Source organism: Benincasa hispida, chromosome 11 (assembly GCF_027475165.1).
Source record: "Benincasa hispida cultivar pf3 chromosome 11, pf3_genome.v1.1, whole genome shotgun sequence".
In the NCBI taxonomy this organism is placed as follows: Eukaryota; Viridiplantae; Streptophyta; class Magnoliopsida; order Cucurbitales; family Cucurbitaceae; genus Benincasa; species Benincasa hispida.
Genome location: NC_143488.1, coordinates 88,227,870 through 88,242,260, shown reverse-complemented (window position 1 = coordinate 88,242,260; position 14,391 = coordinate 88,227,870). Strand labels below are relative to the sequence as shown.

The following is a 14,391-nucleotide window of genomic DNA, read 5'->3' as shown; positions in this document are numbered from 1 at the left end:
TTCCGAGATCAAGAGTAACCCTTACAAAATATTTGTAAAAATAATGGGCACAATTAGAACTCTCCCAATAGAGTGGATTTACAAGTTGTAGCACTCAATGAATCAATCTCTCTCAAAAAGAAAATTGAAGTTTGGAGAGAAAGCAACAATGGTGGCTTAATGAGTTATGGAGGATTGAAAATGATAAAAATTGTGTTAATTTAGAGAAGAATATGTGTTTAAATAGAGAAGAAAAATTGTTAAAAACCACATTTAATTAGGGTAATTGGATCTTGGAAAAGAAAAATCAATGGTGAAAATTTTGAACCCAAGTAGTCGTTAGACACAAACAAAAAATGATATAATAATATATATCTTTTAAAATCCAACAAAAAACACATGGCCACCATGTGTCCAAAACTGGCGGTTAGACACAAACATAAAATAATATTAAATTCATTTTCCTTTTAAATTTATTTTCTTTTTAAAATCATCTAAAAATCAAAAGTCCACCATATGTCACTCATCCATCGCTCCAAGTGGCACCTTTCAATTTGTCCATTATGATGAAAAAACTTATATCACGTCATTAGCGCGGGATTTCGTTAAGTTTGTTTCAATTATATCTTCTTCGTTTGAACTCCGATTTGAGCAATTCAAATTGCGTTGGAACCGTTATTCCGAGTTCTACAACATAGACACTTCAAATACTTAAATTGCTAATGTATAAAAGCAGATTTGTTATCATTAAAATATTAATTAATTAATTAATTTGAGGGTAATGGCCAAAAAGCCAACCATCTCCCTTTTCTATTTTCATTCGAACATGAAATTCATATATTTAAATATGTCAATAAAAACCAAGGAGATAAAATCAATCATGTAAAATTCAAACAATTGAGATATCAAAATATCAAATATTATAACAAATCAATATAAGCATGGAAGCCATACAAATAAATTTGTACCAATTTTGAATAATATGCTACCAGAAATTCAAGGTTGTAGCAATTTTCTGAATACACTCTCTACGGAAAAGAATTTAACATCTCTTCGAAAAAATGCTCAATAATCAAATCTTTTTAACATTGGACAAATATCAACTCAAAATAGTTTATTGATGTGTGCCACTCTTATTCTTGTTGTTTATCTTTTTAGGAGTTATTGTATTTTGAGTAAAAATTTGCCTTGAAAATTTATTTGATATATATACCCTCAAGTTGAATTATGTGATAAATGTATTCTTGTCGCTTATTAAGGGGAGTGTTCAATTGATTTCAAAAAGGAGAGAAATTTGTGAAATTGGTCAAAATAGAATTAGCATAAGTTTGGTTGATTCTTTATGATGCCTCTTGAATTTACATGTTTGTTATGTTTCTTTTTAGAAGGCATGTTGATAGGAGAAGAAATATGCAAAATTGTGTATTCATGTTTTTTTAAAAAAAAAAAAAAAAAAAAAAAAACTCATGTCATTATGTTATTTTCATAATTATCCTTTTTTGATTGATTTCAAAATGGGGAGAGGTAATAAGAAAAATGAATGCATGTTGTTATTGAATATGTTTTTTTGTGTTCAAGTGAATTGAAATTATACATGCGTTAATTATGCATCAAGAACATATTTCATTCATGCTCAAAAGGCATTTAATAAAAACACTAATCAATTTCATTCGTAGGATAATCAACATATATTAATCATCAAAACAAAGATTTATTTTATTTTATTTTATTTTTTTTGCCGAACTCAACATCCGTTTCCTCAATATTTTCAAAAAAAAAAAAAATACAAGGATAAAGCAAACATCTAATTGACCAAAAAGTCCAATAATAAACAATATAGATAGATATTCAATCATTTCTCATGGGCATTGAATTCTATATACAATATAATTAAAGATAGAAAAATTAAACTTTCCAAAACTATTCAAGAGATATAATTACAAAAAGAATAATTATCTCAGAAAAAAATAAAGATTACCAAATAAGCTATTTTCCTTTGTTGGATTCAAACAAGTTTTTTAGTTGCTCCAATTTGAAATAATTTTTACTTTGGAGTCCAAACAACCAATTGCTTCTTGAAATCACACCTAGAAAGAAAGATCAACAAAAAAATTTTGATACCCATTTCTTGGATCCTCCATTGTTAGTGAGCAAAGACTTTGAAATCCATTTTAAATTATTTCCAACATTATTAGTATTCATTTTAGGTAAATATCAAGTTTGATATTTATGATCAACTTTTTCACAATAATAACATACAACATTAGGCAAAAATTTCTTTTGCACAAATTTATTTTGCACCTTATTTTTATTCAACAAATTCTTGTTAAGAGCATTTTTCAATTTAAAACAATTTGGTCTAATATGACCTTTTAACTCCACAAAAATGACAGATACAAATTTTGAATTCACATAAATATCTCTAGCCTTTTCATGTCTAGTAGTTTTAGCATGGGAACAATTTTTATTCATATAGCTTAACCCCTTTTTATTATTAGAAGATTTACCTTTACCTAATTTTTGTACCCCAATAGTTAATTTCTTAAGGGACTCTTTTGCAAGTTCAAGCTCTTTAGTAGCAAGTTATTCTTTTTCTTTAAGCACATACAAAAGATCATTTTCTCATGATTGTCACATTCAAAAAACTTAATTTTATCAACAAGAGAAAATTTATCTTTTTCTAGAAATGTATTGCTCTTTTCTAAAATAAGAATTTTATCTTTCAAGCTAGCAATTTCATCTTTCAACTCTAAGAACGAGATCTAATTTTCTCATTTTCATCTCTAAAATCATTCAATTCAATTTTCAAACCACATGATAAAGATTTGAGTTTATCGTTCTCTTTTTCAAAAAACTTAATTTTATCATTCAATGCATTTTTCTCATTACAACACTCGTCAACTTCATTATGCAACAACATATCATTAGCTCTATTTTTCAAACAAGCACTTTCATCCATCAAACTTTTGTTCTCAATAATCAATATTTTATGCTTCTTAGATAATTTCAAATATTTAGAGTCAACTTATCTAAATTATATTGCATATCTTCAAAAGCATCATATAATTCATCATAAGTTTGGGGTTTTTGAGTTACCTCATCTTTGTTACTTTCACCATTCGGAATGAATGATTAAGCATAAGAGAGCTCCATCACATTTTTTCTCTTTCACTTCACGGATTTTTTTGTTGATTTTGAGAATTATAATTCTCTTTCACAGTAAATAAATCATTAGTAGTACAAAAAGAATTTTGTACATTATACATTTTATCAAGGAAGTTCCAAATGTCATATGTATAATCAAAATACAAAATTGTATCACATATTTTTCTATCCAATACACAATAGCTTTAGCATTAAAAGTAAGCAACTCATTATTCAATGGCAATCTAGACAATCATGCTCACAAACATACAAAATGTTAAAATTCATAGCAAGCATAAATGTTTTCATTTTATTTTTCCACGCATCATAATTTCTATTTCCATCAAAATATGGGGATCTATCAATAGAATCATCATTTAAAGTTGTCATAGCTCTAGCAATTAAGCTTTTCAAAATATTAATAATATTTTAAAAATAATTTATGTCGAATAGCAACTTGGCTCCGATACCAACTGTAGGATCGGTATGGCAACCTTAGAGGGGTGAATAAATTTATTTAACTTAATGAAGACTTTTTACTAATGTGGGCCCAATTAAATAAATTAACGACTTTTTTGCTAACAAGTAATTTAAACAAACAATTTCATGCAAAATAATTCACTCAAAATAATCGAAAAGTTAATAATACTACTTTAAAGTACCCAAATTAGTTCTCATGACAAGATTGATAATGGATGTAAAAATTCAAGAACAACCAATTAAAATAATCCAACATGAACAATTAATTTCAAAACAAAAAATACAATTAATTTCAAACAATAAAATATAATAACAAATTAATTGCAAAATTAAAGAGGAGAGAGATAAAGAAATTGACACTAAGAATTTTATAGTGGTTTGGCACAACCGGCCTACATCCACTTCCCAAGTTCCTCTTTGGTATGTCATCACGAACTTGACTCTTTCCACGGCTTAAAGTCAAACTGCTACAACGTTCTTTTTTCGGGAGCAAGAATGAATCCGATCTTTTCCACCGTTCAGAATCAAACCGTTGCAACAATTCTTTTTTTAGGATCAAAAGCAACCCTTACAAAATGTTTGAAAAATAAATGGCACAATTACAACTCTCTCAATAGAGTGAATTTATAAGTTGTAGCATTTAATGAATCAATCACCACAACATAAAATATCTCTATCAAGAAGAAGATGAAAAGAAGAAAATTGAAGCTTGGAGAGAGAGCAACAATGGTGGCTATGTTAATTTAGAGAAGAAGATGTGTTAAAAAAAATCGTTGAAAACCACATTTAATTAGGGTCATTGGATCTTGGAAAAGAAAAATCAAGATTTTGAACCCAACTAGCCATTAGACACAAACAAAAAATAATATAATAATATATATCATTTTTAAATCATTTCTTTTAAAACCCAACAAAAAGCACATGGTCACTATGTGTCCAAAACTAGCCATTAGACACAAACATTAAATAATATTAAATTCATTTTCCTTTTAAATTCATTTTCTTTTTAAAACAATCCAAAGATCAAAAGTCCACCATGTGTCACTCATCCATTGCTCTAAGTGACACCTTTCATGAGAAAACTTATGTCATGTCATTAGCTCGGGATTTTTTCGTTAAGCTTGTTTTTGTTGGGGTTGATGCCCTGAAGTCTCGTGTCCTGTAGTTTGTAAACAATTTGTACCAATGTTTGTGATGTATAATATATGATATTTACTTCACTTCTTGACTTTGCACATTTGTATGTTTTATTTGCTTTACCACAAACCAATAAACTTAAAATCTTTGGTTGTCATTATGTAACTTAAACATGTATGTAGAGACATACAAGTGGATCATGATAAAGACATACAAGTGGATCATGTCTTAAGTGATAGCCAAAATGATTTGTAGTATATGGATATAGGAGGAAAATCTTATCCCGGTAATGCTACGGATGCGACCTGCGTTGTAGAACAAGTTACAAGTGTTGTGATTTGCTACAGATGTCTGTTCTGATCATTCATGTGGGGATGTGCGAGTGGGGGCGTTCTATACAAAGAGTATGTATAAGACCTAACCACGAAGTGTTAACGTCTCGTCATATAACCTGCTCATGACAGAGACTTCACTTCACTAGGATGATCATAGGTAACAGGGCGGTCCTTTGATTTGCTTGGGTGCGAGTGGCCAGAGCGCCAACTTGAAAATATTGTGTGTTAAGTGTTTGAAATATACTATAATATACAAATCAAAAAATTAACTCAATGTTCATAAATCGTAGTATATATTGTAGATTTCATTTATATCACAGTATATATCATACATTTCATAATTTTTTTTTTCATTTTCATTTTTTTGTTCTTCCGATGGATCCATGGTTATTTTTAAATATATTTTAGAACACTTAGGTGTTTGAAAATATTTTAACCAATATATGAGTATATTAAGATTTGTTTGTATATTTGAAATGTACTATTTGAAATTTTTTATATAAAGAATACAATATACAAATTAAGTTATATATTGTTTAACTAAATTTTTTTATTGGTTATACCATAGTATACTACAAAAAATTTAGTTTTTCCCAACAAATATTTTTTAAAGCAAAAAAAAAAAACATAGGGAAAACCTATATTTCCCCGACCATTTTTCTGGCGTCGAAAAAGAAATAAGATATCCCGATGATAGTTTTAATGGCGTTGGGAAAAAGAGATATTCTCGACGCTGTTTCCTAGACCGTCGACATAAAAGAGGTGGAAAAAAATGTTAGGCCTCTTCAGATACTATGATGTAGGCACCGGGAGAAAAATCCCTATCCCGATGATAGAGGGGAGGCATCGGAATTTTTAAAAAGCTTGGTAAAGGTACGTGGATGGTTCCAATTTGAGCTCAATAATTAGAAACAATTTGATTTGAGAAGCCTTCTCTTCTTTCTTATAGACTAAGTGGTTCTTGTCGATGGTTCAGCTTTCCATTGGGGAAATGTATGTCGCACGGTGAAGTGTTGAGTTGAGGAATAGTACTAATGAAATGCAAGGCATGTTGTATTTTTGGATATGAAGTTCAAGTTGGTTTGTTTTGTATGTTGACTTAATTAATTTATTTTGGATGTCAAGTTAAATTGTTTGTTTTGGATGTTGAGTTAAATTGCTTCAATTTGTTAATGTTCTTTAGGTTGAGTTTTAAGTTCTATATTGAGTTTGAGATTGAAATGTGTAAATATGAGTTAGGTTTGTTTCAATTTATTAATATTCTTAAGTTGAGTTTTAAGTTTAATATTCATTTTGAGATAGGTATATGGTATATTGATCACAAAACTATTTAAATTTGTATTTTATAGGTATTTCAAGATTTATGTTGAAGATGCATCTCCCGACAAGCGAAGCTAGGTTGTAGAATTGTATTTATAAGTATTTTGTGGATATTATGTAATGTTATTTCTGGGTTAAGAATTTATGATTATTATGTAATATTTAAGACGAATCTTATTAGTAATTGTTTATTTCACAAACTTGTAAGATTCAAACATATTTTATGAATATTATTTAATGTTGTAGACATCTAATTAATTTTATCACTTTTTATTTTAGTTTATTTAATATTTGTAAGATTCAAAAAGGTATGATATTTCTAAAAAAAATAAATTTAATATTTAGTAAATAAAGAAAAAAGTTATTCTCAACACCTAAATATATAATCTCGATGGTATAAGCATCAGAAAAACTGTAATGCATGAATTTTTTTACCTTTTCCCAACGCTAAAATAGGTCATAATCGGCAAAAGTAGTTAACTTTTCTCAACACCAAAAATAGTTCGCATTGGGAAAGATAATCTTTCCCAACGGTCAAATCGTCAATTGAGCATTGGAATAAGTAACCATCTCCTGACACTAAAAGGAACCACTGACAGAAGTGTACTTATCTCAACGATGAAAAACAATTTTCACCATCGGGAGAAATATCTTCTGCTAACCGTTCCTTTCAGCGTCGACATAAATCCTTCATCCTTATTTCATTGTGAAATTTTTTTTCTCGACGAAGAGGATTTTTTAGGTCCTAAAAAGTTTTTCTGATAAGACTTTTCCGACGATAATGTCGACGGTCAAAATGCCATCGAAAAAGGTTTTTCGATGGTTTCGTTTGTCAGGAAAAATTAAATTTCTTGTAGTGATATATATCATAGATCGACTCAATGTTCAACATAAATCAAAGTATATATCACAATATACATTTCATAATTTTCAAATAAACAGATATATATACCTATATAAGTCACAAATATACTCAATTTCAACATTATATATATATATATATAAATGTGTATATATCATATATCGTATAAACGAATCAGTATATATAGAGAGAGTCTAAAGAAATAAAAGAGGAAAAGGGATTGTGTGTACATAACCCTCCCCATCTTGATCTCTTCTTCCTCGTGAAGCCATTGCCACCGTTTCTGCTCCTTGGTTTGACCGTTCGCCGGCCAGCCATCCTTGGTTCGACCATTCACCATGCCAGCTGTCATCCTCCTCGCGCATCGTTGTTTGTCGACAATCCGAGTCGTCCGAATTGCGGGCCGCCGTTCGTCGTCCGAGTTGCGCCGCCGCCACGCCAACCATCGTCCGCTTCGTGCAGCCATTCGTCATCAATTCGAGTTGTGTACCGCCCGCCGTCCGTCGTCCTCCTCTCGTGCACCGCCTGTCACTGCTATGGACGTTGGTGGACGGGCAGGTGATTGATTAACGAGGGATAGAGAGAGAGTCTGAGAGTGTGGGATTTGATTTTTGGGTGGGTGGGTTTTGATTTTTGGTTTTAATGGAAAGATCTTAAGAAAAATTGTTTAATTAATATTTGCACGTCAATCAAGTGTTCTTTGAGTTTCTTTTTTTTAAAATTAGACTCTAATATTTGTGTAATTGAGAAATCAATAGAAAAGTTGAACATAATTGAATTTTTTTTTGAAAATTAGACTCTAATATTTGTGTAATTGAGAAATCAATAGAAATAATATACTCTCTCCCATAGTATATATCACACTCATTTCCTCCTCTTCCCTCCCTTTTCTCCTTCCCCCTCCCTCTCTTTTCTCCTCCCGGCGATGTGAGGAGATTCGGTTGACGGCATGGCGGAGCGAGCAAATCCGATCAACGACGATGGAGAGAGAGATCCGTGGCAACCATGGCTGAAGAAGAAAAAGAGAAAGATGGACTTTATTCTTTTCTATTTTTTATATATTCTATGGTATATATGTACTTTTTTAGCTTTTGTAGGAAATTTGATATATACTATGGTATATATATTCGTTTATTTGATATAAATGAGTGGTTTTTTTTATTTAGACTTATTGTATTATGATATATATATTCTGGTGTAAATGAAATTTATGATATATATATATATATAGTAATATATTTCATATATTTGTTAGAATATTTTCAACTACCTAACAAAATGTTCTAAAGTATATTTAAAATAATCATGAATCCATCAAAATATTCTAAGGTATACTTAAATAACCATTAATTAGTAAAAAAAAAACTTCAATAAATTGATATGTCAAATAAACAATGGAATATAATACATGTACAAGTAAACAAACAATGAGATATTTCACGTAATAACAAAAATCAACATGAAAAATAAAATGGAAAATAAAATCATATTAAATGTCATTTTCTTTCTCCAAATAAAAATGGAAAAAAAATATATCATATGCATTTTATCTCTACAATCGAAAAAGGGGGGAAAATCATAATAAATGTATTTTCTCTCTTATCATTAGGAAAGATTTGAAAATAGATAAATATATATATAAATAGGGAAATGAAATAATAAAAAATGGTAAATTTATCCAAAAATAATATTAAAAGTCTTTCTAGAAAAAATTCAAATTTAAACACATTTTTTAAATATAGGGCCTCAAGATAGTTTTTTTAGGTAAAAATCCCTAAGATTTATGTGGTGTTATCCATTTTAGTTTGTAAAGCCCAACATGAATAAGACTTTGAATTAGCACATTTATTAACAAATCAGAAATATATATCTTTATACATATTTTTTTTTTTCAATTCATCCCTTCCATGATAACAATCGGGAAAAAACTTCACATTATCCCGGTGGAAATCATGATTGGGAAAATGAAAATTTGTAATTGTATATCTCTTTTTCCTGATCCATCTCAACCAGGATCAAGACTAGGAACAATCCACCGGTGAAAATCATCCCGGAAGGGATGCTGCGTAAAAATTTAGAGGGTGTTTGGCCCCCTAATTTGAAATTGGTGAAATTGGTGAAGTAGGTTACAATAATGTCTATAATTATTCACAATATTACTATTTTAAAATTTCTCTTCAACACCCCACTTCAACTTGTACTAAAATTAGTCGAAGCTTAAAAGAAAAAATCACAGGAAATAAATAAATAAACAAAAAGGAAAAAAAAAAAAAAAACCATTTTTGGACCTAGCCCTAAACCACAAAAAATTTGGATTTCTCTCAACCAAATAACTTCAGACAAGATCAAAAACCTATATTATCACCAAAAAAAATATAGTAAATCTAGAGCTCTTGTGGTTGTCATTATGCTTAATGCACCATATATCTAGAGCTTTAGAGGCTAGTATCTCCTCTTTGAGATGAAAGAGATTCCAAAATCTCCTGGTTAGGATGACATAGATGACTAGATATGTGAATGAAGTACAAGTATTTCCATGCCCACATATTTTATTGTGTGGCTTGGAGACCATCTCCATGGACGAATTCTGCCATTCACTCTGATTTCCTTTTTATCTTCAATTTTTTTTTTCCTGCTCCTCTGTAGTACTAAAAAAACCATGAAAATCAAGAAAAATGGACCAGAAATTATTCCCAACCCCTATTAAAATATGCGCAAATACTCAGATTGTCTGCCATGGTCTGATCCCAAAAGGAAAAAAAAACAATTAATTTTCCGGAAAAATGGTCTATTTCTGTTGAATTTTTTTCATAAAAATGTAGTTAAAAATATAATCAAATACCACAAGGGGCATGCTGGATGTGAGCTCTCTGACGACGATAACACATAAGGTAGAGTACGAACTGGGGCCAGCAACATAATCCTTTCTCCTTTTTTTTTTTTCCTTTGGAGGATGGGGGGTGGAGAAAAAAGAGGAAAGAAAATAGGAACAATATCTCAATGGACAATGGTATATCTCCTCAACAAGTTTCATCGGCCTCAGTCTGAAAACGGACTGATCAGAGTGCAAAAAGGGGGGGTGGTTAACTACCAAATAGGTTTGTCTAATGACACCATCATCCTAACATTTATTTCGACAACCCAAAACAACTAGCGAAGAGTTGGCATCAACACATCTCATAGTCTGAACAAACAAGTCCGGCTATGTACCAGAAGCCCTGCCCTTAATTCTTCCAGCCATAGCGACTAGCCAGTAAAACTTCCTATCATGGCTTCAGGGCCAAAGCTAGTCCAACTTTTGCACTCTTCTCAATCGCTTTCGTGTCTACCTCTCCAGATACTGTGAAAAATGATTTTGGACGCCACTCGTGCTGGATAAGAGCGCTTGCCTTGCCGAAGTTGTTCACCCGAGCCTTCACCGAGGTCAGTGGATCAAGTGCATGTTGGGTGCCAACCGTGATGGTATTCTCATTCGAGGAAAAGCTATGAGCAACCTCTGCACCAACAGCAGTGCTAGTCAAAGGGTTCACTGTATGGTAGTAGGATGCACTCAACGTATCACCCTTGTCATTCCTGGACATAATTATTCCTCTTAATAGTACCAAAAAGGAGCAAAAAAATCACACATTATAAACGTAAAAGAAGAGTCGACTAAAAGACTTACAAGGTCAGAGAAGCAATTAGGTCTGCGTTGGCAAAGCTCAGTCCAGCATTGACTTTGGTGAAGTTTCCAGTTTTGGTGTCAAATGAAAGATCGGTACCAAGGGCAAGAAGATTCGATCCAACAACACCAGAAAAGTTGACAATAGGATTGGCTGTCAACCCAATACTCGTGCTGATTCCTGCATAATCATGGAGATATTGCAGTTCCACCTACTTGACAAAAACAGAAATCAGTTAGGCTGATTCTATCTACCTGTTTTATAACTATTTTAACATGTTGGTCAGGACAAAAAGTAAAAAGAAAATGCATAGCTCCATAGAAAGTAAAAATAAAAATAAAAGAACACAATATCCTGAGACTGAAAACAGATTATTCCATCACTCACCTTGCCAGACCTTTGATCAGGGACTTTGAAACTAAATATTGCCTTCAATCCAGGAGCAGGTTCATCCACAGTGATAGTTGTGACAAGCTACAAAGTTCAGAACGGAAGTCACAATAATGGCACCAAAAGAAATACGGTATAAAGAATCAGAAGGAACATACAACTTTTTCACCAAATACCAATGATTAAAAATGGCATACACAAACCTTCATTTAGAATTTCAAATTTCATCATTATATGTGCATGTGGGTGGATGGGGGTGGGAGGAATTACAGCAGGGGCCCATAGCTTACAGTCTAAAAAAAAATTGTTACTAAATCCAATTAACTGCCTCAAAACGCAATAGAGAAGCAGCATAGCTTTTCTCAGACTGTCAGTTGATGACGAGATACAATGATAGGCAGTTTGCTGCTTTCCACAACAAAATGGACCAATCAGTGCAGAATGCTTATTCTATTCGATAAAAGCACAAAGGGATTGACTAGCCAATGGAATCTAGTTTTACCATAAGGAAGCATGTTAGCCTGAAAAACACTCGCTTCAAATATTCCATGTTAATATTTTAATCATAAACTCTTTATTGTTCAAAATGCCACCCATACATATTCACATGATCCTTGATTGTGAACAATTCACATTATCTTTCTATAGTGTATTCAGACTTTCTCAAAGGATTTCCTTCAACTGCATAGTGTCCCTGTCCCATAATCAGATGAAAACCCTAGATATTCAAACAAGAGTGAAGAAGGAAGGGGGCAGTTGTCCAATCTTAGTAAATTCAAAATAGTTCAGACTTTATAGTTTCTCTAATTTTCAACTTGAAATGATTAGTTCATAAAAGGTTAGCTTGTAAAACCTTTCCCTCCCCAAGAAAATTTCTGGCTCCACCCCTGTACTCAAATATGAACATGAAACAACAATGATACTACACCAAGTAAATCTTTTAATTTCTTGACTTGCTAATGGAAAAAATCCATGGAATTAAAAGGGATATAAATTTTAGAACTTCCAGGATATAAGTAATGGAGAGAGATGGAGAGCGAGAGAGAGAATGGGGGAGGGCAAGTATGAAACTTAAATTTTAAGCAGAGGGAAACAATAAAACAGAAAGTACAAGCAAAAAAGGTTTTTACATTGGAGCTTGTGTCAACTTTGATATCAGTTGTGATATTTTTGTTCTTCAGCTGAGTATTAACATCAGCAAGAAACAAGTCACCCTTCTTCGTTCCTGAAGATGTAATAACCTGCAGATAGAAAGATATAATTAATGAATAAGCAAAAGCTAATAATAACAGAGGAAAAGCATTGTATATGTTTCTTTCAAAATACCAAGTAGAAATATCCAGTAAGCAACCACAAGTCTGATATTGACCACGAACTGGTTTATGGAAGATTAAACTGATTTTTAAACAAACAAACATTTGGTTTAAAAGAATCGTGAATCACTGTCGATAATAACCCACGCATGCAATATGTTTAGTTCATAAATACAAAATAACCATTCATCTTGCAGGCTCTAACACATCCCAGACACTAAGGCAGGTACAGCTTCTACAGGGAGCTTATTGAGTTGAAAAGAAAACAAATATACTTCATAAACAGAGTGATAATGCGAGTCCATTTGTCAATGACCATTGAAATAAAAGAAAACCCCTATATCCATTGCGCAAAGAATTAAAAAGTCATCCCAAATTATAAACATATGAGATCAGCCTGTAACAAGTTCCGATACTACATTCATAATAATCAATAAATAACAACAAAAATAAAATAATAATTGCAATCCGTTAAAGGATAAAAAGAAAGTCAGTAATTAATAAGTAAGAAGCTTATTTTCATTTCTTTTTTGTCTTTCTTTTGTGTTCTTTACGATTCATTCACCAATGGAAATTATATCAACCAGTGAAGTGAAAGTAGGACCCCAAAACAGATCTAGAAAGTCAAGAGAGTGGCAAGAGGAACTCACAACTCCAGTGGGGGAGTAGGTGGTGATGGTGAACTTGTGGTCGCTCTGGTAGTCTTTGTAGAGAAGATCTGCACAAGGAAAAAAACAAAATACCAGAAGATTTAAGGAAAAATCAACGAAAGTAAAAGATTCAAAGCCATATTAGAAGGGGAAACAAGGGAACGAAGAAATGAAGAACCTCTAGCTCTCTTGCCGATATCAGAGTAGAGACCAGGACCCTTTCCCATGATTTGTAATGGAAAATGAAAAGATTCAAAAGAAGAATGAAATGAAAATTCTGAAAGGGAAACGATAGTCCTCTTCCCCAAGGCAGCTGGAAATGAGTGGACGATTCGGTGGCTCTCATATACACCTTCAAAACCCTAATTTCTCTAATTCCAGCCCCTTTTTTTTCTTTTCTTTTTCTTTCTTTTCTTTCTTTTCTTTTTTTCTTTCTTTTTTTAATACTTTTTTGCCCGTTATTTTCTGACCGTTGGATCCGAGAATAAAAGGCATCCCATAGCATATACGGCCGTTGAGTTTTTTCATTTTGAAAAAAAAAATAATTGTCGAAATTATTAATTCGAATGATATTTATACTTTCGGTGTTATTTTTAAAAAACGTGGTAATATTTACACAAATGTATATTTTCCCGTCTCCATCCCCACCTTCTATTTCAATCCTCATTTTCGTGAAATTCCCGGCATAGAATTCGTGGGTATTATTTTTAAAAAAACGTGCTCAACCTTAAATAAAATTTATTAGTCAAATGAGTCATTTCCAATGTATTCTTTTCAAAGAAAAATTTATAAATTTTTCTAATAAAGACAATAATATTTTATGTGCAAAGATATACATAGAAATTTAATCTCATAATTACTAAATTTTAAATATTACAAGCCTAACCTTCAACTTAAACATTATAACATTCATGGTCATGAAAGATACATATCTTAAAAATGTATTAAAGCATGAAAAGATTGAGATGAAAAGTAAAAAATAAGTAATTGTTGATGTAACATTAATTTTTAGAGGGAGGGTAGAGCTTTTTTTGGTTTTTTCATATTGTCAAAGAGTTAGAACAATGATTTTTTCCTGTTGTCAAAGAGTTGAACAATGAAAATAGATGGCGAGTGCCT

General features: G+C 31.5%; 1 protein-coding gene across 1 annotated transcript; it reads right to left on the bottom strand.

Annotated features, from left to right (window-relative positions):
- Nucleotides 1-10,241: 10,241 nt before the first annotated feature.
- Nucleotides 10,242-13,690, bottom strand: LOC120091240 (mitochondrial outer membrane protein porin of 34 kDa). The gene is made up of 6 exons (XM_039049180.2): nucleotides 13,451-13,690; nucleotides 13,273-13,340; nucleotides 12,440-12,550; nucleotides 11,307-11,393; nucleotides 10,922-11,130; nucleotides 10,242-10,830 (listed from the first exon to the last, which is right to left on the bottom strand). The coding sequence occupies exons 1-6, from the start codon at nucleotides 13,497-13,499 to the stop codon at nucleotides 10,524-10,526; spliced, it is 831 nt and encodes a 276-aa protein (XP_038905108.1). The 5' UTR covers nucleotides 13,500-13,690; the 3' UTR covers nucleotides 10,242-10,523.
- Between the last annotated feature and the right edge of the window lie 701 nt (nucleotides 13,691-14,391).